We start from the raw sequence: 21224 nt of genomic DNA on the forward strand, positions 1-21224 counted from the left end.
AACCCATTGGCATAAATATCCTACCGATATTATCGTATCAAAAATTAAAATTATCGATATAATATCAACTCCATATATAAAACATTTAAAAACATGGATGCATCGAAGCTTTTATCGATGTTTCTCCTCCACTCCTAATAGTTATTCGCGGCAGCTGTACCAAAAAAATAAACAGAATAAAAAAAATCGGTAAATAAATGGTTATAAGGTCGAATAATCCATACATTTTGGCAGCCAATGCGATGGCAGGAACAAGCTGAAGTCGCACTTAAGCAAAATACGCAGGAGTCACCTCCGGCACAATGGCCGCCACGCCGACTACAATGCCTCGCATTCGAGGATGCGTAATTAAAATAAAACGCATTAAGTTCGACGAAGGCGTAATAGAAAAGGGGAAGGAGCCAGTTGCTATCCCATCGCTTGCCTCTCCAGCCGAGGCAGACGCTGGAGCATGCGACACGAGTGTTTTTGAGCCAGCTCGCAACTCCACGATGTGCGTTGCCAAAACACAAACAAGGCAAAAGATGAACGCCACGGCAGCGGATTTAACAAGTAAGTTTTTTGGTACGCTCTAATTCCTTAAAATGTGATAATCCATAACACTTTTGCAGACTCAAATATTTCACCATTTCGCATTCGGGTCAAGAGATTGCGCCTGCCCAATCCCGAGCCAGTGGAGACAGTGCAGCCTACAACTACATCGACAGTTCAATTTCGCGTCAATAGAATCCCCTTGACTAAGCCGGCAGAGACAGCGACATCAGTGCAGGGCACATCACCAGTTCGAGTTCGGATCAAAAGACTCCCCCTGGCTCGGCCAGCGGAGACGACAACATCCGCGCAAAGTACAACGACGCAGGGTGAGCGAGAGAAACGGTTCTTCCACAGAGATCAGCCAGCGCCACGATCACGGTCTTCCGTCACGCGCAATGTCTATGAGTTCCTCTCTCAATCTCAGATTGAAGATGATACAAATCGCGAGGATCCTGCTGCTGATATAATCAAGAAAATGGTAAAGGCCGGGAGGGCGTGCCTAATGGTGCGCTCCAAAAAGGATGGCAGACAACGCGCCAAGCCCATCAAGAAGGTTAGGCCAGTGGGGAAAAGAAGGCAATGCTCTCTAAAAAATTTGGAAAATGCAAAGCCGCAGGAGACTCCGATAGAGAAACATATGCCTATGACGGCGGCCTTGTCGCCGATTCTCGAGCCCGACAATGATGAGGATAGCAGTGATGTTGAAGCACCCAACGCTGGACCATTTCAAGTATCAGTGAGGGTGCATAGCCCTCCACAGGCACGCTTATCTGTCCAACGAAAGGCATCAATGCACCACCCCAACACATCCGTAGTCGAAGGCGCCTACAGTCATTTGGCACGTTCAGTATTGCTTAATGAAACCAAGGCACACGATCCACAAAACTCAATTGAGAGACGCCGCCAACTGGTGAATATGGCGCGCAAATTCGTGAGCACACCGCTGAGTCGTAAGAGCCCAAACAACAATGTCACGGCATCGGCGATTTCCCCAATTCCCCGACAGACTGTGCTGTCCAGTCCTTCAGGTGATGGAGGGGCCTCACCCTGGCGAGTTTCTGACGAATCAGCCATGCCGAATACATTTGTATTCGGTTTCAATACATCCCAGCTGCCATCGTATTCCAGCGATCATATTCAACGCCGCCAGCATGTCTATGTGCCAGACGAAGCAGCAGAAGCAGTGCCAGAGGAAGAGGAACCAGTCGAACAGAATCCAGTCAACGATGAGTCAATTTGTCCGGCCCTGAATGAGCACAGTCTGGGATCGAATGTAAACGATTCGAACGAGGAAAATATGCCGCCGCCAGCTAGTGCAAATAAGACGCTGACAAAATTCAATGATCAGGAGGATGTGGAGAACATTGAAAACGTTGTACATTTGCCAAATCCACGCCGGACGCTGCAGGAACGTGCTCCATTGAAAGACATCAACATATTGGAAGTGGTTACATTGCCATCGTGGAAGAAAAATATCCAAACAGCACCAATAACGCCCACGAAAGCAACTCTCACTACACCAGCTAGGGCGAGTTCTCCGGCGATTCAGTCTTTCGGATTCGATGAGTTCTTGGAGCAGGAAAATAGTCCCAAACGCTGCACCAATTCACCACTAAAAAGGAACAAGACGGTCCACAAACCAAGTAAATCCGGAAATCTGTTTGGCTTTGAGGAATTCATCGAAGAGGATGAATCTGCCGCGTGTAGCTCTCAATCCGCCGCCAATCAAAATGTGACGTTGCACGAGAAACTCCAGCGACTGAAGCAGCTGCGGCCAACGGGCAAGGAACTGCCTCAGGTTTCCAACGCTCCGCTGAGCCGTGAAGTCGATCATTTTGGTGAGTTGCAGCCAAGACAGCGCGACATTCGGGACGTGCTGTGCTCCACCATGTTGGCCGACACGCCGAAACGGCAACCTGCACTGGCTGCAGACGAGTCGGCTGGATTATTCAGAGATTCCGAACCCGATCCGGAGACAACATTTGACGAAAAGGTAAGTGAAATACTTAGTCAGGTCTAGCCAGAAAGTCCATTAGATAAGCGCCCAAAGTCGTCGACGTTGCACACAGTATACAACGTCGAGCCTGATTGGCGCTAGATTAAAACCAAACTGAAACACGTTATTAGTTCCAGTTGAGCCAACAGGGCCGCAAAGATTCAAGTTTATCTTTGTACGGTAGTAAGCAGCTTGCACATAAATCCAATAGCTTCTAACTGTCGCTTTGTTCCCTCTGTAAAAACATTTTGTAATAAACAAAACCCTTCTTTACAGGCACACAGACGCACTTATGTGAAGGAGAAACCCAAGCGCAGGCGAAAGCAACGTGTCCAAGTGCTGTACATCGACAGTGGATCGTCCGAGGACGAGGACGGGGAGAACGAGCCGGACTCGCGTGATAACAGCATCGAATCTCCAAGGAAAAAAGGCCCAGGGCCGCCAAAAAAACGATCACGAAAAGATATCGAGCACGAGGCTAAAATGCAGCAGTATATCACCAGCTTCAACAAGGAGTGCGAGGAGGTGCAGAAGTTTCCACTCATCATTGAATAGCCCATTGGATTATTGTTTTTTATTGTTTTTACTTCCCCCTTCCATCGAAGGAACTTTAAGTTAATGAAGTTAATCTAGCTAACAATATCAGTTTTTCGTATAGGATTACACCTTCATTCTGATAGAGTGCATTAATTATTATGTAATATCCATTCCATGTAAATAACCGGTCAATATTTTGACTAATCTGTGTTCTAACGGAAACGCCCATCTTTCAAAAATATAAAACTGAATTCTGTTCACACAAGTCCAATGCCAAGAAGCGAGAAAATATAATTTTGTCCACAGTGTCAAACAGCATTAGTGGCGATTGTGAAACAATATTCTGATTTACATTAAAAAATTAATTGAATTTTTTTTTTTAAATATAAAAATAATTTATTTTGGACTTCTAACTTAAATATTTAAAATTGGTTGCTAACATAAGACTTAATCAATTCAGTCGCTAATACTCGGAAAGTCTATGTTGGAGATCAACCCAACATCCTTATCACTTTTTAAAACATAAAATGAACTTCAAAAGAATCCATTAATGTAGAAATCTCTATGGCTTCGGGCTCTGATTACGATCGTTAGGAGGGTCCTTAGTCGACCTCCTCGACAGTGGGTCCAGAGTAGCCCCCAAATCCACCGGCCTGCTGGCCACAGTTGGCTCCTGCCGCAGGACCTTGCGCTGCTCCCTGCTGATGCATCTTTGCCATTATCGGGGAACAGTGCTTGGTGAGCTCCTCCATCTTGTGGTCGAACTCCTCCTTCTCGGCGGTGGTGTTCGTGTCCAGCCACTTGATGGCCTCGTCGCACTTCTCCAGGATGGATGCTTTATCGGCCTCGCTCAGTTTATCGGAGCCGGCCTGTTCCACGGCCTGCTTAACGTTGAACACATAGCCCTCCAAGCTGTTGCGGGAGGATATGCGCTGGCGCTGCTTCTCATCCTCGTCGGCGTAGCGCTCTGCCTCGTTCACCATGCGGTCGATATCAGCTTGGGATAGGCGGCCCTTGTCGTTCTGTATGGTAATGTTCTTGGCCTTGCCCGTGCTCATTTCCTTGGCCGTGACGTTGAGGATGCCGTTGGCGTCCAGGTCGAACGTGACTTCGATCTGGGGCACGCCCCGTGGTGCTGGGGGAATTCCCGACAGCTCGAAGGTGCCCAGAGCGTTGTTGTCCTTGGTCAACGCACGCTCGCCCTCGTACACCTGGATGGAGACTCCGGGCTGGTTGTCGGCGTACGTGGAGAAGGTCTTGGTCTGCTTTGAGGGAATGCGGCAGTTGCGCTCGATCAGTTTTGTCATCACTCCGCCAGCAGTCTCTATGCCGAGGGAGAGCGGCGCCACATCCACCAGCAGCACGTCCTGGATCTTGCCGCTTTGGTCGCCACTGAGGATCGCGGCCTGGACAGCAGCCCCGTAGGCCACCGCCTCGTCTGGATTGATGGACAGGTTGAGGCTCTTTCCGTTGAAGAACTGTTGGAGGAGGCTCTGCACTTTCGGAATGCGCGTGGAGCCGCCTACGAGCACGATGTCATGGATCTGGCTCTTGTCCATCTTGGCATCGTTGAGGGCCTTCTCCACCGGCTGCAATGTGTTCCTGAAGAGGTCTGCGCACAGTTCCTCGAAGCGTGCGCGGCTCATCTTGGTGTAGTAGTCGTGGCCCTCGAACAGAGCATCTATCTCAATGGTCGCCTCCGTGCTGGAGGAGAGGGTGCGCTTGGCCCGCTCGGCCGCCGTTCGGAGGCGTCGCAGAGCACGAGGGTTGGTGCGCAGATCCTTCTTGTATTTACGCTTAAACTCATCTGCCAGGTGTGTGACCAGTCGGTTGTCGAAGTCTTCGCCGCCCAGATGGGTGTCTCCGGCAGTGGCCCGGACCTCAAACAGGGATCCCTCGTCGATGGTCAGGATGGACACGTCAAAGGTTCCGCCGCCCAGGTCGAAGATGAGCACATTGCGCTCGCCCTTCAGATTCTTGTCCAGTCCATAGGCTAGCGCGGCCGCCGTCGGCTCATTGACGATTCTGAGCACATTGAGGCCTGCGATGCGGCCAGCATCCTTCGTGGCCTGGCGCTGTGAGTCGTTGAAGTAGGCAGGCACTGTGATGACTGCGTCTGTGATGCTTTCGCCCAGATAAGCCTCGGCCGTCTCCTTCATTTTGACCAGCACCATCGAGCTGATCTCCTCCGGGGAAAAGCGCTTCGGTTCGCCCTTGAACTCAACGCCAATCTTGGGCTTGCCCCCATCGCTTACCACCTTGAACGGCCAGTGCTTGATGTCCTCTGCAATCTTGGGATCGTCGTACTTGCGCCCAATCAGGCGCTTGGCATCGAAAACTGTGTTCATCGGGTTCATTGCCACCTGGTTCTTGGCGGCGTCGCCAATCAGACGCTCCGACTCTGTGAATGCCACATAGCTGGGCGTCGTCCGGTTTCCCTGGTCATTGGCGATAATCTCCACCTTTCCGTGCTGGTAGACACCCACGCAGGAGTACGTGGTGCCCAAGTCGATTCCAATAGCCGGCATTCTGTTTCTGTTTTATATGCGTTTAAGTTGCACTGAAACTTGTATTAATTTCGCTAGTAGTTTGTTCTTCTCAATTGGTATATTTATTTTTTCTTTTGTTCGAATTGAGGAAACTGTTCACTTTGCTTTTTGCAGTTAGTTTTGGTTTTTAGTTTGTTTTGTTTCGCTGTTGAGATGTTTTCTCTTCGCTTGTTTGGATTGAATTGCTGCGAAGAGAATCTGGCGGCTGTATTTATACCCGGCCGCTCTACCAGCGAAACTTCGAGAGCTCTCTTCTAGAAATATCTTGAATGTTACCCTGAATCGCATGCGTCAGAGCGAGACAACAAGTCTTGGCAGCTGACAGCAAAGAGAGCTAAAACAGCTAGTACTCGGAAGAGAGGGTGAATTGTTAACGAAATTTCTCGACTTTTCTCTGTGCCAAAATATCTGTAAACTGACCTAACGCAACAAGCGGTTTTATTTTGTCAATCTAGAAATTTCGGATGATTTCTGGAAACAAATTGGTACAAATTTGTGTCCAGGTGAACTTGCTTTAACTTTATTGCACTTTTATTATTGAATCGACGGTTAGTTAAATGAGAATCACTAAGGAAGCTACAAGTAATTTCGCTGCGCTGTATTTTGTATATACATGCACATATGTACATATGTATTTACAGTGGAAGTTTGGAAACAAATTAAAATTGTCCAGAAATTTCCTGAAAAATTTTCAAAACAATTGTAAGCTACAGTGGATGGAAAATTTGCTGTCAATAAAAATACTGGCTGTATAAAATCACTCGATTACTGGTAATTTGAATTCGAAACCAAATTTTGTCTGCGATAAATGGTCTGCGGGGTCAGTGATCCGGTGGTTTGGTAAACAGGGACATTTCCCCTAGATTAAATATACACCCCCCACCACTTGAATAGAACACCTCATTAAGTCAGTTGTCAATCACCGACATCTCACAAGCCTTACAAACATTTTAGAGACTTAGTTTCTTTTTTTAATTAAAGTCTATTAAATGATTGTAATTTGAAGAGGAGAAGGATTTAGTTCTTATGCTTAAACTATTTTAAAAATATTATCAATAAACAATATCAAAATTCGGGTTTATAATGTGGTGTGTGCGCAGTCGGCGATAGAAAAGATCAAGGAAAGACCAAGATCAAAGAGCGATTGAACGCCATAGAATAGAATGTGACACTTAACTGGACAGATGCACGGGATATAAATATGCCAAGCTATGGACCAAATTCTTGAAATGGAGAAAAGCTCCAGATAACTGGCTAGGGGGTGAAAATTGTGTAGAACTGGCACGTATATCTCAAACGGAACCAATGGGAATGAACGATTGTAATTGTTAAAAAAACTACAGTAAATTTGTGAAAAAACGTTTTAAATTAAACAATTCTGCTTTAAATAAGCCAAAGGGAACACTTTGTAGCGCTGCATGCAGCAGGCTTGAGTTTGCTGCATACAGCGCTCCAAACTTGACAAATGCGTCAAGATTTTTCAATTTGATTAGCACAACAACGATTGTTACTAAACTCATAAATTTTAAATAAATGTCTAAAACAATTAATTCTGATCGTGTTTATATACATATTACTGTTTACTTTTTGAAGAACTTAAAGACGTACAGCATTAATATATATGGGAGCACTGTGGCTTTAAAAACTTGTTTCTTACATAAAAACATACATTTAGCCCACCGAAATTACTTGTAGCTTCCTTAGTGATTCTCATTTAACTAATCCGTCGATTCAATAATAAAAGTGCAATAAAGTTAAAGCAAGTTCACCTGGACACAAATTTGTACCAATTTGTTTCCAGAAATCATCCGAAATTTCTAGATTGACAAAATAAAACCGCTTGTTGCGTTAGGTCAGTTACAGATATTTTGGCACAGAGAAAAGTCGAGAAATTTCGTTAACAATTCACCCTCTCTTCCGAGTACTAGCTGTTTGTGCTCTCTTTGCTGTCAGCTGCCAAGACTTGTTGTCTCGCTCTGACGCATGCGATTCAGGGTAACATTCAAGATATTTCTAGAAGAGAGCTCTCGAAGTTTCGCTGGTAGAGCGGCCGGGTATAAATACAGCCGCCAGATTCTCTTCGCAGCAATTCAATCCAAACAAGCGAAGAGAAAACATCTCAACAGCGAAACAAAAAAAAACTAAAAACCAAAACTAACTGCAAAAAGCAAAGTGAACAGTTTCCTCAATTCGAACAAAAGAAAAAATAAATATACCAATTGAGAAGAACAAACTACTAGCGAAATTAATACAAGTTTCAGTGCAACTTAAACGCATATAAAACAGAAACAGAATGCCGGCTATTGGAATCGACTTGGGCACCACGTACTCCTGCGTGGGTGTCTACCAGCACGGAAAGGTGGAGATTATCGCCAATGACCAGGGAAACCGGACGACGCCCAGCTATGTGGCATTCACAGAGTCGGAGCGTCTGATTGGCGACGCCGCCAAGAACCAGGTGGCAATGAACCCGATGAACACAGTTTTCGATGCCAAGCGCCTGATTGGGCGCAAGTACGACGATCCCAAGATTGCAGAGGACATCAAGCACTGGCCGTTCAAGGTGGTAAGCGATCGGGGCAAGCCCAAGATTGGCGTTGAGTTCAAGGGCGAACCGAAGCGCTTTTCTCCGGAGGAGATCAGCTCGATGGTGCTGGTCAAAATGAAGGAGACGGCCGAGGCTTATCTGGGCGAAAGCATCACAGACGCAGTCATCACAGTGCCTGCCTACTTCAACGACTCACAGCGCCAGGCCACGAAGGATGCTGGCCGCATCGCAGGCCTCAATGTGCTCAGAATCGTCAATGAGCCGACGGCGGCCGCGCTAGCCTATGGACTGGACAAGAATCTGAAGGGCGAGCGCAATGTGCTCATCTTCGACCTGGGCGGCGGAACCTTTGACGTGTCCATCCTGACCATCGACGAGGGATCCCTGTTTGAGGTGCGGGCCACTGCCGGAGACACCCATCTGGGCGGCGAAGACTTCGACAACCGACTGGTCACACACCTGGCAGATGAGTTTAAGCGTAAATACAAGAAGGATCTGCGCACCAACCCTCGTGCTCTGCGACGCCTCCGAACGGCGGCCGAGCGGGCCAAGCGCACCCTCTCCTCCAGCACGGAGGCGACCATTGAGATAGATGCTCTGTTCGAGGGCCACGACTACTACACCAAGATGAGCCGCGCACGCTTCGAGGAACTGTGCGCAGACCTCTTCAGGAACACATTGCAGCCGGTGGAGAAGGCCCTCAACGATGCCAAGATGGACAAGAGCCAGATCCATGACATCGTGCTCGTAGGCGGCTCCACGCGCATTCCGAAAGTGCAGAGCCTCCTCCAACAGTTCTTCAACGGAAAGAGCCTCAACCTGTCCATCAATCCAGACGAGGCGGTGGCCTACGGGGCTGCTGTCCAGGCCGCGATCCTCAGTGGCGACCAAAGCGGCAAGATCCAGGACGTGCTGCTGGTGGATGTGGCGCCGCTCTCCCTCGGCATAGAGACTGCTGGCGGAGTGATGACAAAACTGATCGAGCGCAACTGCCGCATTCCCTCAAAGCAGACCAAGACCTTCTCCACGTACGCCGACAACCAGCCCGGAGTCTCCATCCAGGTGTACGAGGGCGAGCGTGCGTTGACCAAGGACAACAACGCTCTGGGCACCTTCGAGCTGTCGGGAATTCCCCCAGCACCACGAGGCGTGCCCCAGATCGAAGTCACGTTTGACCTGGACGCCAACGGCATCCTCAACGTCACGGCCAAGGAAATGAGCACGGGCAAGGCCAAGAACATTACCATACAGAACGACAAGGGCCGCCTATCCCAAGCTGATATCGACCGCATGGTGAACGAGGCAGAGCGCTACGCCGACGAGGATGAGAAGCAGCGCCAGCGCATATCCTCCCGCAACAGCTTGGAGGGCTATGTGTTCAACGTTAAGCAGGCCGTGGAACAGGCCGGCTCCGATAAACTGAGCGAGGCCGATAAAGCATCCATCCTGGAGAAGTGCGACGAGGCCATCAAGTGGCTGGACACGAACACCACCGCCGAGAAGGAGGAGTTCGACCACAAGATGGAGGAGCTCACCAAGCACTGTTCCCCGATAATGGCAAAGATGCATCAGCAGGGAGCAGCGCAAGGTCCTGCGGCAGGAGCCAACTGTGGCCAGCAGGCCGGTGGATTTGGGGGCTACTCTGGACCCACTGTCGAGGAGGTCGACTAAGGACCCTCCTAACGATCGTAATCAGAGCCCGAAGCCATAGAGATTTCTACATTAATGGATTCTTTTGAAGTTCATTTTATGTTTTAAAAAGTGATAAGGATGTTGGGTTGATCTCCAACATAGACTTTCCGAGTATTAGCGACTGAATTGAGTTAGTTTTATGTTAGCAACCAATTTTAAATGTTTAAGTTAGTAAAAACGACTAAAATAAATATTTTCTATTAATATTTAAAACAAATGCAAAACTCTTTTGATTTATTTTGCCGTTGCTCTGACTTTGCGCTACTTCCCGAAACCCAAAGAAGAGCATATATTTCTCTCGCTCATACTGCCTTGCTTACCCATAACGTATCTTTTAGCGGAATCTAACGGAAAAATGTGCGCCCAGCAGCACATTTTGTGATGTGGAAAATGAGTGGGCAGCCCAATCAGCTGGATAACATCCACAAATTCGCAACCGCCTACAATTTATTTTCATTTGTTATTGAAAGAAATTTAAAGAATGGAGCCGCCCTATGCACCGTTGAGTGAATCCTGCGCCAAGGCGCTGGGCGACAAGGTATACGAGAAACGGAAATTGGCCTCGCAAGAGATCGAAAAGTACGTAAAAAGCAAACAGATTCGAACCAGATTCGTCACTCCTAATCAAAACATTTTGTTGCACTTCCATCATGAAGAATGGTGACGGAATTCAACCACAAGAACAACTCGGGGCAGATTCGTAAACTAATTGAAGTTCTCTCTAATGACTATGCCACATCACGGGACGCGAATCGGCGGAAAGGGGCTCTTATCGGACTGGCAGCAACTGGCTTAGGGCTGGGAAAGGTATGTGTCAGGAATGCACACAACAAATATGTACATAAATTTTAACTGAGATACAAAACCGTGTGTTGTTTTCTCGATGCCAGGACTCGGATAAGTACGTCAATGAACTTGTGACGCCCATACTGAATTGCCTTTCCGATCCAGATTTGCGCGTGCGTTATTTTGCCTGTGAATCGCTGTACAATGTGGTCAAGGTGGCCCGATCCGCTATTATACCCTTTTTTCCAGAGCTATTTGGTGCACTTTCCAGGCTAGTCACTGACTCTGATCAAATGGTGAAGGATGGCAGCGAACTACTGGACCGTTTGCTAAAGGTAAGCTTGGATTACATTTATTTAATGGTCGCAGAATAAGGTCACAACTTTCCTTCTATAAAGGATATTGTTACAGAATCCTCACAGACCTTCAACCTGGAGGCTTTCATTCCACTGCTCAGAGAGCATATCTACGTTAAGGATGCGTTTGGACGCCAATATGTAATCTCATGGATATCGATCTTAAATGCAGTCCCAGATATCAACATGGTCAACTATCTCACGGAGATCCTGGATGGCCTGTTCGTCATGCTCGAGGATAACACACCCGAAATACAGCGCATGTGCGAGACGACAATCAGCCAGTTTCTAAAGTCGATACGCAACGACTCGTCCTCGGTGCGGATGGAGGACACCATTAATACGCTGATCACCCATGCCCAGTCGCCCAACGAGCTGATCAAGTCGATTGCCATCACCTGGATTCGGGAATTCGTGCAAATATTTGGCCCAAATGTATTGCCATTTGCTGGCGGTATATTCACCGCCATTCTGCCCTGCCTCGAATATAATGTGGAATCCAAACGCAGTAAGACACATCAGATTTGGCAGTGCGAAAGGTTAAACTGTATTAAATTACAGCCGTATATTCTTTTGGTTAGGCATAAAGGAGTGTGCCGTGTCTGTGAACAGCTCGATGATGCGACTCGTTTCCACCAAGGAGCTCAAAACGCAGACCATTGCCAAGATTGACTTGCGCTCCATTATGGATGTGCTGTCGCAGTATCTCACGCATAATTCCATGCATACAAAGATCGCTGTGCTGAAATGGATGCATCATTTGTTTACCAATTTTCCCAATGAAATGTCTATGCATGCCAGCAATTTGAATAACAATCTCCTATCCACGCTCGCCGACAACTCTGATGAGGTGGTGCTCCAAAGTCTGTCCGTTCTGGCGGAGATTGTCAACTCGCAGGACACAAGGGGTGAGCAGAAAATCAAGCCCTAAATAATGCAAGTTACGAATTATTTTTTGTAGATCTAAATGACTTTAACAAGACACATTATCGCAAGTTTTTACTTAGCCTTTTGAACCTCTTTAGCGAAGAGAAACTGATTTTGGAAAACAGAGCTAGCCTGATCATAAGGTAAATTCATTTATTCTTGTCAGAAATATGCAAATAAATTAACTGGTTTGCCCATCCAACAGAAATCTGTGTGTGCTGCTGAATGCTGAATACATCTACCGCACATTTGCCGAGATCATTGCAGAGGAAGTGCCCAATTTGAAGTTTGCCTCCACTGTGGTGCGCCTGCTGAATATCATACTATTGACCTCCACGGAGCTGTTGAGTTGCGTACCAGCTTGCGAAACATTTCCAACGAAAAGTCTGCCGATCTGTTTCAATGTCTCTACAAGAGCTGGGCCCACTGCCCGGTCTCCACCCTGTCGCTGTGCTTACTGGCGCAAAGCTATCAACATGTCTCTCAGCTAGTCGTATTATTGTAGGTAATTTCGGCATATCCGTACAACCCTTTCGCTTACCATTTACTTCTCCACTCAAGTGCTGACGTTGAAGTGACTCTGGAACTGCTGAACGAACTGGATAAACTTGTGCAGCTGATCGAATCGCCAATATTTGCACCGCTGCGGCTGACGCTGGTATCGAAAGCGAACAATGGCGCCGATGCACAATATTTGGCACACGCTCTGTTTGGGATTCTCATGTTGCTGCCGCAAACGGAGGCCTTCGACACTCTCCGCAATCGTCTTCAGTGCGTGCCCAACTATTGGGGCCAGGATCGCATGTAAGATGATTGTATTTACTCCGACTTATAGCTACTTACATCAGTGTTTTTTGTGTCTGCCTTAGCGATGAGCAAAGCTCGCTGGAATACAAAAGCGGAATCGATTTTGATGCTCTGCAACAGCACTTCATTAAATTGCAAAAGGCCCACCGGGAACAGCGAATCGTGCATCGAAAGCGTAGCGTAATTACGCCGGAATAATACACCTCTTTAAGCATATTCTATTTAAATAACCTGTGATTAATCGTGCAGTCAGTTCAATCGCATTTTTGTGTGTTTTAATAAACATGATTCCCCCCATATTTACCTAAAACAGGAGATCCCAGAAGTTGAATACAAATTTAGCATTTTTCAATAAATAAGATGATTCGAATAATCGTATTCTTCGTTTGCTCTTCGATTGTTATTTATATTTGCCAATGCCCGTTGGTAAAATTGTACAATGATGCTGATACATTTGCAGGAGGAAGATGGTTTGGTCCATGGTCAGTTCAGCCTTCGACAAGGTCTTTATGCGATGTTTAACTTTATTAAGGATCTCAACTTCGGGTGGTGTGAATGTCTCCACAATCTGAAATACAAGGAGAACACGTAAGACATCATTGTTGTTTGGTAAAAGCCTGGATTTACCTCAGCTATGTATTCGTCAGATTCTCCCCGTTCCTTCATGGTCTCCACAATGCTGTCCAGCCTTTGGGATTTTTCTATAAGACCCTTGTGCTCATTTTTCTCAAAATTGGAACGCTCGATGGTGTTGTAGAGGGACTTGTAGCAAATGTCCAGTAACATCCTCGCAGACTGCAATGAGAAAATAATATATATGAACACTTTCTGAATCAGTGAAAGTGTCTAAATTGTCTTACATCCTTTTCCTTGATCTGAAAGAGATAAAACGACTTCGCCAGACCATTGCCACCGCCACCAGCTTTCTTGATCGCCTTCACGTGTATAAACTGTTCTTGGAACAAATTGTAGGCCAGTGATTTGGCCTCCTTGGCCGGAATCATGGCCTCTTTCTGTAAATCCTCTTGTTCTATAAATTTCTTGAAGCGTATCACACGAAATATGCGTGCCGCCTTCGAACCAAAACGCTCTGTAATCACAGACTCAATGCACGCAAAAGCAAGCGATTGAAATGCGTGCTCCATATCCACAACATACAGACCGCCACCCATGTCACCAACTCTTCGAAGGAAACCGAGGGAGTCATCAGCTAAAATGATTAAACAAAATATGGTACACAAATCGGCCTCTCCCTCCCTGGTTGATTGGTTATTACTTAATAAGCTTATGTACTGATCCAAGTGCTTCATAAGATCCAAATTGTTCGATTTCTTCTCGATTGTCTGTTTAATATCCACAAAAGTGATTTGGTTGGAAAGTTTCTGTGGGGGAGCAAAGAAGAAACAGATTTTTACTCTGTACCATGATCCAATAAGAGTCTCTATACCCACGCGCTGCCAGGGATCCGTTGTTTTGTACATTATCTTCAATATGAAACGAAAGCACTCGGAAGCATTTTCCCCCAGCTTGCGTTCAATGGAGTCTATCATGATGGAGTCCCGAAAGTCCTGATGGAATCGGTCATAGTTGATGTTCCAGATCATGGCACTGTCGCCGGCCTCTGCCAATGTTGCTTCGCCTTTTCGTATCTTCTCTATCAGCTGAAGATCAACGTTGGGATGCCTGAAATAGTCACACTCGTTGCTCTCGAATTTCGGCAGCACCTCATCCTGCTCTTCCGACAATATAAGCTCCGGCCTCTTTATGATATAGTGATCGGTTATCATTTGAAGAAAGGTGTTACGGTGGGATTCGGCACCATCCGCCTTGGTTTCTCCTTCTGATAGGCACTTGATCAGTATAGCGCTCGCTGTATCCGAGCCCGCGTTGATCAGCTCCTCTGCAATAGATGCACCAACATTTCCATACTTTGTTTGCACCATATGAATGTACCTGAAAGCAATTCTCGTTATGTTTTCTTTCTAATTATGTTTTGGATGGCTATAGCTTACCGCGGGTAACGCAGCAGACAGAGAATATCTGGCCGCCTAAGAGAATATTCTGGCACAAATGGATTCAGCTTGGATGCTTCGAAGTTCACCAAACGAAACTTGATTAGCACCGACAGTGCTAGTCCCACCTCCTTCCGGGAAAACTTTGTGGCGTTCGCGATTTGCGACAATGTACGCGTGGTTGCTGAGAACAAGCAATCAGTCACTGACTGCGACACTTTTCCGAAGCACTGCTCCACAATCGCAGAGCACAGATGAGCGTAGTCCGCAGACATGTTTTTTTTTTTTAAAATTCGTTCAGCTGGACAATAACAAACCTCGTTGAATCCAGCTGTTTCGTCTATCGATATCGATAGAACGTTTGTAATATTTTCTCATTCCTACATTCTACCATCGATACATCAACATTTCCAACGAAAAAGGTTTAAATTACTAAAAAAAAAAGCCTACTGCGTGTTGCATATTATTATTTGTTCGTTGTTGTTGATTGTTGAGCTCCTGTAAGGTGATTAAGTGCGCCTAATTCGATCGATGTATGATATCGATGGACAAAACCCATCGATTGATCGATCCCACAGATGGTGTCGATAGTGCCATCGATGGTTTTGCAGTCACTAAGTCCACCGAAAAACAACATATTTTTCAGATACAGTTACGTTACTGTTTTATCTGAATAAATTTAATCTAAGGGGTCTTACCAATGGCCACATGTTGCACCCGGTCAAAAACTACAAGATTCTGGGGTGAAACCCGCGGCCACTATCAGCAATACGCGCGGCCCTTCATTATAAATACAGTTCTCGCCCACATCTTTTACTCGGTTTCATCTTCTAAAAGGTCCAGGAACAAATACTAAAGTTATTTCAGGTTAGAAATTGCGTCAAAATAAACTGGCGATTTATTTTTAACTTATTTTCATTTTCTGCTTAGTGTCTGCAACAATGTCGGACGTGGATTCAGACACAGAGGCTCAAGGTCAGGGGGTAAGTGCTCTGGATGAGTTTCGCGAAAGCTGGCAGCGGGAGCTACAAGTGCAGGCGGAGCACACACAGGTGGACACCGGTGGGTCAACTGGCCCTGGCCATGCCAGTGAGGCTGATATATTGCAGGCCAAAGCGGAGAGTCTGTACCGCACGGCCGTACAGCTGGAGCAAAGAGGAAAGGTCTACGACGCAATACCTTTCTATCGCAAAGCCACGCAGATTGTACCTGACATTGAGTTCAAATTCTATGAGCAACAAAAACTAAAGAACGAAGTCAACAAAAAGTATCATAACCTGGCCAGCGACTTTTCCAAGCAACTTGATCTTGGGCAGCCGCAGCCCGAAGGGATAGAGGGCGGCGACCAGTTGATTGACAACCTATACGAAAAGTTCCAGCATGATCTACGTCAAGAGAATGTGTACAACGGCAAGTTAATAGCATCCAGCAGGGATCCCGGTGTCCTCTCCACAGGACTGCACATATCTGATTTACCGCCCGAAATTGTGATGCGCATTCTGCGCTGGGTGGTATCCTCCCAGTTGGATATGCGCTCACTGGATCAATGCGCCGCTGTCTGCAAAGGTTTCTATGTGTACGCACGCGAGGAGGAGCTCTGGCGACTGGCATGTGCAAAGTAGGTCCCTCTCCCTGCATATTAATTGTATTATCTGATTATCGATTTGCTTGCAGAGTTTGGGGCCACAGCATTGGTACTTTAGATGCCCAAGATGCCGAGAATTCAACCGTCTACTACTCGTGGCGCGACATGTTTATTCGTCGGGAAAGAGTTAATTTTAGCGGGTGTTACATTAGCAAAACCACGTACCTGCGAATGGGCGAAAACAGTTTTCAGGACCAATTCTATCGTCCTGTGCAGCTGGTGGAATATTACCGGTATATTCGATTTATGCCCGATGGCAAGGTTATCATGATGACCAGCGCCGACGAGCCATCGCAGGGTGTCACCAAGATTCGTAACCTGCACAACCTACGACCAGATGTTATGCGTGGTCGCTACCGGCTATTTGGCAACACAGTAACGCTGGTGCTGCAGAAGTCACAGTCACAGTCAAGGGGAACCACCGGAGGACATATGCGCCAGAGACGTGGCAGTGTCATGCCGTTCGACGAGGACTCGAATGCCACACAGTTTCTGATTGAGCTGCGTATCACTCACTCACCCAAACGTCGCTGTGCCCAGTTGGTCTGGGCACACTACACGCTGGTGCAGAAACGCAACAAGGAGGACACTAGCTCCGAGTTTGACCTAACGGACACAAAATATCCTTCGCTGTGGTTCTCGCCTGTAAAGAGTTATCACCTAGACGCCGATGCACCATTGGTCTAAGCTATAAACGTTCCTGTAAGCATGGAAATAAAAAAAAAAAGTATGCAGTGCCTCCCCGAAAAATTGAAAACATCTTCGGGTAGAGTGGAAATAACGAGATATTTTTAGCAACTATCTTTCATCGGCATGTCTAAAAGCGTACAACGTTCTTAACAACTAGAGCATAAAATCTTCCTAGGACAATTGAGAAGCTTAGCTTTCCCCCTTCGGTTACGTGAATGCAGTTTGCGTTTAAAATGTTCTTTCTCTGTAACTATTAGCGCAGCTACAGCATGGCGTGGTTTCTCCGGCTCGCAATTACTTGCGTCAATCTAAGACTCGGACTGCACAACTATGTGCTCATAGCGCATCAGGTCGGGTGTGTCCCAGCAGCTCTTGAGGCAAGTGAAGACCAGCACGTTGCCGTACTCAATTGGTGCATTGCAGCCATTGTGCTGGAATCGAAGCTTGGGAATCAGCGTGGGTAGCAGCTGCACCTCGCAGATGGTTTCGCCCTTGCAGTTCTGACACTTGGGCAGAGGATCGGTGAGCGGTGCCACCAGCAATGGCAACGCATCTCGGGAATACCTGGTACGGGATTTCATGCTTATTATATTGATTCATATTGAGCAAGTTTTCAGGGACAAAATTACCTCAGCACTTGGCCCGGATTTTGTTGAATGGTTGTTATGAAATTGTGAAAAACAATATCGCCATGGGCGGGCAATGCTTTCTCATAAGATTCATGATCGTCACATGGCTCGCCAGACGATGAGGCACCACCACCACCCATTGGGGAATGTGCCGATTCGTCGTCCCTCAGCTTGTACTCCTGATACAGATCACGTATGTGATCCATGGATAAGGTGCCGCCATAGTTCTCAAACTCCTCCACCTTGGCCTTGCTCTCAACATCCACGGCAATGAAGTATGACTTTAGGGTAAGATCCTTAATCTGGGAGAGGGGTCCCAGGGTGGCCGGTATTGAAGTGTGCTTAAGCAAAGCAATTAAGTCACGTTCCGGCTTTTTTGGTGTATCGACCAGGACGACATCATTTTCGGGACCTTCAATCTCGGCACAAATCGTTGCAGTTGCACCTGCGCCAGCAACATCCGCACTGGGAGCGGCAGCTGCTGCACAATTTGCATTCGGATCCTCATCTGCGTTCTGCGGCGAGCTCATGTCGATCTGATTAAAGCCGCAAACCAAGTCATTTTCCACAGACGTGCTCTCGTCTTCGTCGTCTTCATCATCACCAATCTTGACTTGTTCCTGCTTTACCGAGTCCTCCATTTCCATCCCTCCTTTGGCGTACTGCAAAGCATTTAGCCTTACATTCCCATTCCGCTCATTCTGTTCGTCGTCGGCAGTCAGATCCATAGCCTCGTCCATTCTTTCCGAGACATCGTTACGCCCGTTTCCACCGCTGCTGCCCTCACTGTCGCCCCAATCATCCACTCCACTGCACCAGTTTACCGATTGCAATCCACTAGATTTGGGCTTTTTCTTATGCTTGGCAGGCGACGCCGTCGTCTTGACCGATTGCTCAGAGATCACATCAAACTGATTGTCCAAGTGCTGGGTACGGACACACACCCAGCTCTTTGGATTTTGCGAACAGGCGGGGCTCACACACCCAAACACATAAAGACTGCGGTGAAACTGAGATCGATCCAATGGCGCGTACATTTGCACTATCAACGGACGTACCGTGCCGCAAAGCGGACAGGCTGGCACCGTAACCTCATGCCTGGGCCAGTCCTGGTGTAAAAATCAATTTTAATTATCAACGCTCTTGGCCCCAGCCACATTTGCATGTGAGATGTGAGCTACTTACGGGCAGACCACCAATTTTGTTGGTGCTGCTATTCAATAATTGCTCCTGCTTAATTGTAACTTCCTCATCTTCGTATCCTAGGTACACCGTCGACTTATTTTTGGCCATTTTTAATCATTTTTTGACGCTCGTTTTATTATATTTTATGAGAGCGAACAGTGTGACCGCGAATTTATCTGCGCAATATACTGTAATTAATGTGACCGCCCAAGCGTTTTCAAAAATATCGTATCAATTGTATTAAAACATCGAGATGGTCGATAGTACTCCCGATGTTTTTTGACAGTTTAATATTGCAACGCTGTGAAAACCGCGTTTTCCAGCACTTTTCGTCCATTTCCGGCAGCTCTCTTTCTTTCTTCGTTCTTCTTAATAAAAAGAGGACGGTATCTGCGTTTGCAGAATCTTTAATACCATTTATTGGGCTTAAAAATCAACAAACATGGTGAGAAAGTGTGCAACATGAGTGCGTGGGCCGCCGCCAGCTTCATTAACGTGGGTTTTACACACAAAACAATGCGAAAACAGTGAAAATGTGTCGTGAAATTCAGCCTAACCTCCACGTGTTGTGTGTAGTTTAGTGTGTGGTGTGCGGCGGCCAGTGCCATGTTATGGTTTTGGACACGTTTAAACGGACGCTTTTGGTTTTTGTTTACAGAGCTTAGGCAACGCCAGGCCATTGGTCTCCGTGTACACGGAAAAGAATGAGGCTGCCAAGGAGAAGAACATCTGCCTGCCAGCGGTGTTCAAGGCACCCATCCGTCCGGATGTGGTCAACGAGGTGCACCAGCTGCTGCGCCGCAACAACCGCCAGCCGTACGCCGTGAGCGAGCTTGCTGGTAAGTGGCTGCCCCCCCGGAATGCTGGACGTAAACATGGAAAATAATTGATGTTTTTGTTTTTGATCAGGTCACCAAACCTCTGCCGAGTCCTGGGGTACCGGCCGTGCCGTCGCACGTATTCCCCGTGTCCGTGGTGGTGGTACTCACCGTTCCGGCCAGGGTGCCTTCGGCAACATGTGCCGTGGTGGACGCATGTTCGCCCCCACCAAGACCTTCCGTCGCTGGCACCGCAAGGTGAATGTCAACCAGCGCCGCTACGCTCTGGTGTCGGCCATCGCTGCCTCCGGCGTGCCCGCCCTCGTGCAGTCCAAGGGTCATGTCATCGACGGTGTTTCCGAGTTCCCATTGGTTGTCTCCGACGAGGTCCAGAAGCTGCAGAAGACCAAGCAGGCTGTCATCTTCCTGCGTCGCCTGAAGATCTGGGCTGACATCCAAAAGGTGGGTAACAGAGTCAAACGAAACTAATCCAATCGAATCCAGCAACGTGTAAACAACTGACGAGTAGTGACTGATTGTCAGTCTGTTTACGTGCTCCTTGGAGCATTGGTGCGTTGCCAGAATAACTGCTCTCCTAGGCGTTACGAGTGTAACCTGATTCAAAGTTGCAACCGTTTGCAGTGGAGAGCCACAGCCCATCTTAAGCATGTACTTTTGCCATGCAGAAGGTTAACAGATGGAAATCTGGAAACTAATTTTCTTGTCTATGTGCCCTTCAACAGGTGTACAAGTCGCAGCGCTTCCGTGCTGGCCGTGGTACCATGCGCGATCGTCGTCGCGTTGCCCGCCGTGGTCCCCTGGTTGTCTACCACAAGGACGAGGGTCTGCGCAAGGCATTCCGCAACATCCCCGGCATCGAGACCATCAATGTCGACAAGCTGAATCTGCTGAAGCTCGCCCCAGGCGGTCATGTCGGTCGCTTTGTCATCTGGACCGAGTCTGCTTTCTCGCGCCTGAACGATCTTTTCGGCACCTGGAAGAAGCCAGCCACCTTGAAGAAGGGCTACAATCTGCCCCAGCCCAAGATGGCCAACACTGACTTGTCCCGTCTGCTGAAGTCGGAGGAGATCCGCAAAGTTCTGCGCGATCCCCGCAAGCGCGTGTTCCGCAGCGTCCGCCGCCTGAACCCATTGACCAACGTGCGTCAGCTGATCAAGTTGAACCCATACGCCGAGGTGTTGAAGCGCCGTGCCGCTTTGGCTGCCGAGAAGCGCACCGTCGCCAAGGTTCTGGCCAAGGCCAAGAAGCAGAACGTCGAGCTGGCCAAGTCGCACTTCGCCAATGTCGCCACAAAGGCTGCCGCCAACCGCGCCAAGCTCCTGGCTGCCCGCAAGAAGAAGGTCACCGCCAAGAAGCCAGCGGCCAAGAAGTAAACTTACTTTCCCCAAGTAATGCAGACACACACTCTTTTTATATAATAAATAACAAAAGTTGTATGAATTTTATTCATAATACAGTGCGAAAGTAATTACTGATTAAACAATTTAGTCTT

The 21224-nt window shown here is 47.5% G+C and overlaps 8 protein-coding genes and 1 non-coding gene across 10 annotated transcripts; 6 read left to right on the forward strand and 3 right to left on the reverse strand.

Annotated features, from left to right (window-relative positions):
- The first annotated feature begins 108 nt into the window (after nt 1-108).
- Nucleotides 109-3598, forward strand: LOC111080465 (protein dalmatian). Its single transcript, XM_022376095.2, has 3 exons — nt 109-552; nt 612-2527; nt 2807-3598. The coding sequence occupies exons 1-3, from the start codon at nt 303-305 to the stop codon at nt 3083-3085; spliced, it is 2445 nt and encodes an 814-aa protein (XP_022231787.2). The 5' UTR covers nt 109-302; the 3' UTR covers nt 3086-3598.
- LOC121403850 lies at nt 2572-2731 on the forward strand. The gene has a single exon (XR_005967505.1).
- Nucleotides 3477-5801, reverse strand: LOC111075934 (major heat shock 70 kDa protein Ba). The gene has a single exon (XM_022369462.2). It carries the CDS (start codon nt 5593-5595, stop codon nt 3670-3672), a length of 1926 nt encoding a protein of 641 aa, XP_022225154.1. The 5' UTR covers nt 5596-5801; the 3' UTR covers nt 3477-3669.
- Nucleotides 5802-7755: 1954 nt separating this feature from the next.
- LOC111075935 (major heat shock 70 kDa protein Ba-like) lies at nt 7756-10037 on the forward strand. The gene has a single exon (XM_041591720.1). The coding sequence runs from the start codon at nt 7910-7912 to the stop codon at nt 9833-9835; it is 1926 nt and encodes a 641-aa protein (XP_041447654.1). The 5' UTR covers nt 7756-7909; the 3' UTR covers nt 9836-10037.
- Nucleotides 10038-10263: 226 nt separating this feature from the next.
- On the forward strand, nt 10264-13042 carry LOC111075928 (protein VAC14 homolog). Its single transcript, XM_022369454.2, is given in 10 exon segments — nt 10264-10435; nt 10513-10663; nt 10747-10977; nt 11041-11506; nt 11580-11906; nt 11960-12068; nt 12131-12267; nt 12270-12426; nt 12487-12729; nt 12795-13042. Coding segments are annotated over 10 exon segments (2055 nt in total). The 5' UTR covers nt 10264-10337; the 3' UTR covers nt 12931-13042.
- On the reverse strand, nt 12432-15138 carry LOC111075929 (DNA-directed RNA polymerase III subunit RPC3). 2 transcript variants are annotated; one of them, XM_022369455.2, is made up of 8 exons: nt 14745-15131; nt 14184-14685; nt 14009-14114; nt 13593-13942; nt 13360-13527; nt 13037-13300; nt 12769-12963; nt 12432-12708 (listed from the first exon to the last, which is right to left on the reverse strand). In XM_022369455.2, exons 1-6 carry the CDS (start codon nt 15017-15019, stop codon nt 13133-13135), a joined length of 1569 nt encoding a protein of 522 aa, XP_022225147.2. In that variant the 5' UTR covers nt 15020-15131; the 3' UTR covers nt 12432-12708; nt 12769-12963; nt 13037-13132. The 2 variants fall into 2 exon arrangements, with proteins under 2 accessions (XP_022225147.2, XP_041447544.1); XM_041591610.1 differs by lacking the exons at nt 12432-12708; nt 12769-12963; nt 13037-13300; nt 13360-13527 and having other exon boundaries at nt 13850-13942; nt 14180-14685; nt 14745-15138.
- Nucleotides 15139-15352: 214 nt separating this feature from the next.
- On the forward strand, nt 15353-17139 carry LOC111075931 (F-box only protein 9). Its single transcript, XM_022369458.2, has 3 exons — nt 15353-15611; nt 15675-16362; nt 16419-17139. The coding sequence occupies exons 2-3, from the start codon at nt 15686-15688 to the stop codon at nt 17074-17076; spliced, it is 1335 nt and encodes a 444-aa protein (XP_022225150.2). The 5' UTR covers nt 15353-15611; nt 15675-15685; the 3' UTR covers nt 17077-17139.
- A 19-nt stretch (nt 17140-17158) lies between these two features.
- Nucleotides 17159-19084, reverse strand: LOC111075930 (programmed cell death protein 2-like). Its single transcript, XM_022369457.2, has 3 exons — nt 18894-19084; nt 17709-18817; nt 17159-17643 (listed from the first exon to the last, which is right to left on the reverse strand). Exons 1-3 carry the CDS (start codon nt 18999-19001, stop codon nt 17388-17390), a joined length of 1473 nt encoding a protein of 490 aa, XP_022225149.2. The 5' UTR covers nt 19002-19084; the 3' UTR covers nt 17159-17387.
- A 144-nt stretch (nt 19085-19228) lies between these two features.
- LOC111075938 (60S ribosomal protein L4) lies at nt 19229-21212 on the forward strand. Its single transcript, XM_022369467.2, has 4 exons — nt 19229-19338; nt 19552-19732; nt 19803-20173; nt 20455-21212. Exons 1-4 carry the CDS (start codon nt 19336-19338, stop codon nt 21103-21105), a joined length of 1206 nt encoding a protein of 401 aa, XP_022225159.1. The 5' UTR covers nt 19229-19335; the 3' UTR covers nt 21106-21212.
- The last annotated feature ends 12 nt before the right edge of the window (nt 21213-21224 follow it).

The sequence above is a fragment of the Drosophila obscura genome, unplaced genomic scaffold, assembly GCF_018151105.1.
Source record: "Drosophila obscura isolate BZ-5 IFL unplaced genomic scaffold, ASM1815110v1 contig_150, whole genome shotgun sequence".
NCBI lineage: Eukaryota > Metazoa > Arthropoda > Insecta > Diptera > Drosophilidae > Drosophila > Drosophila obscura.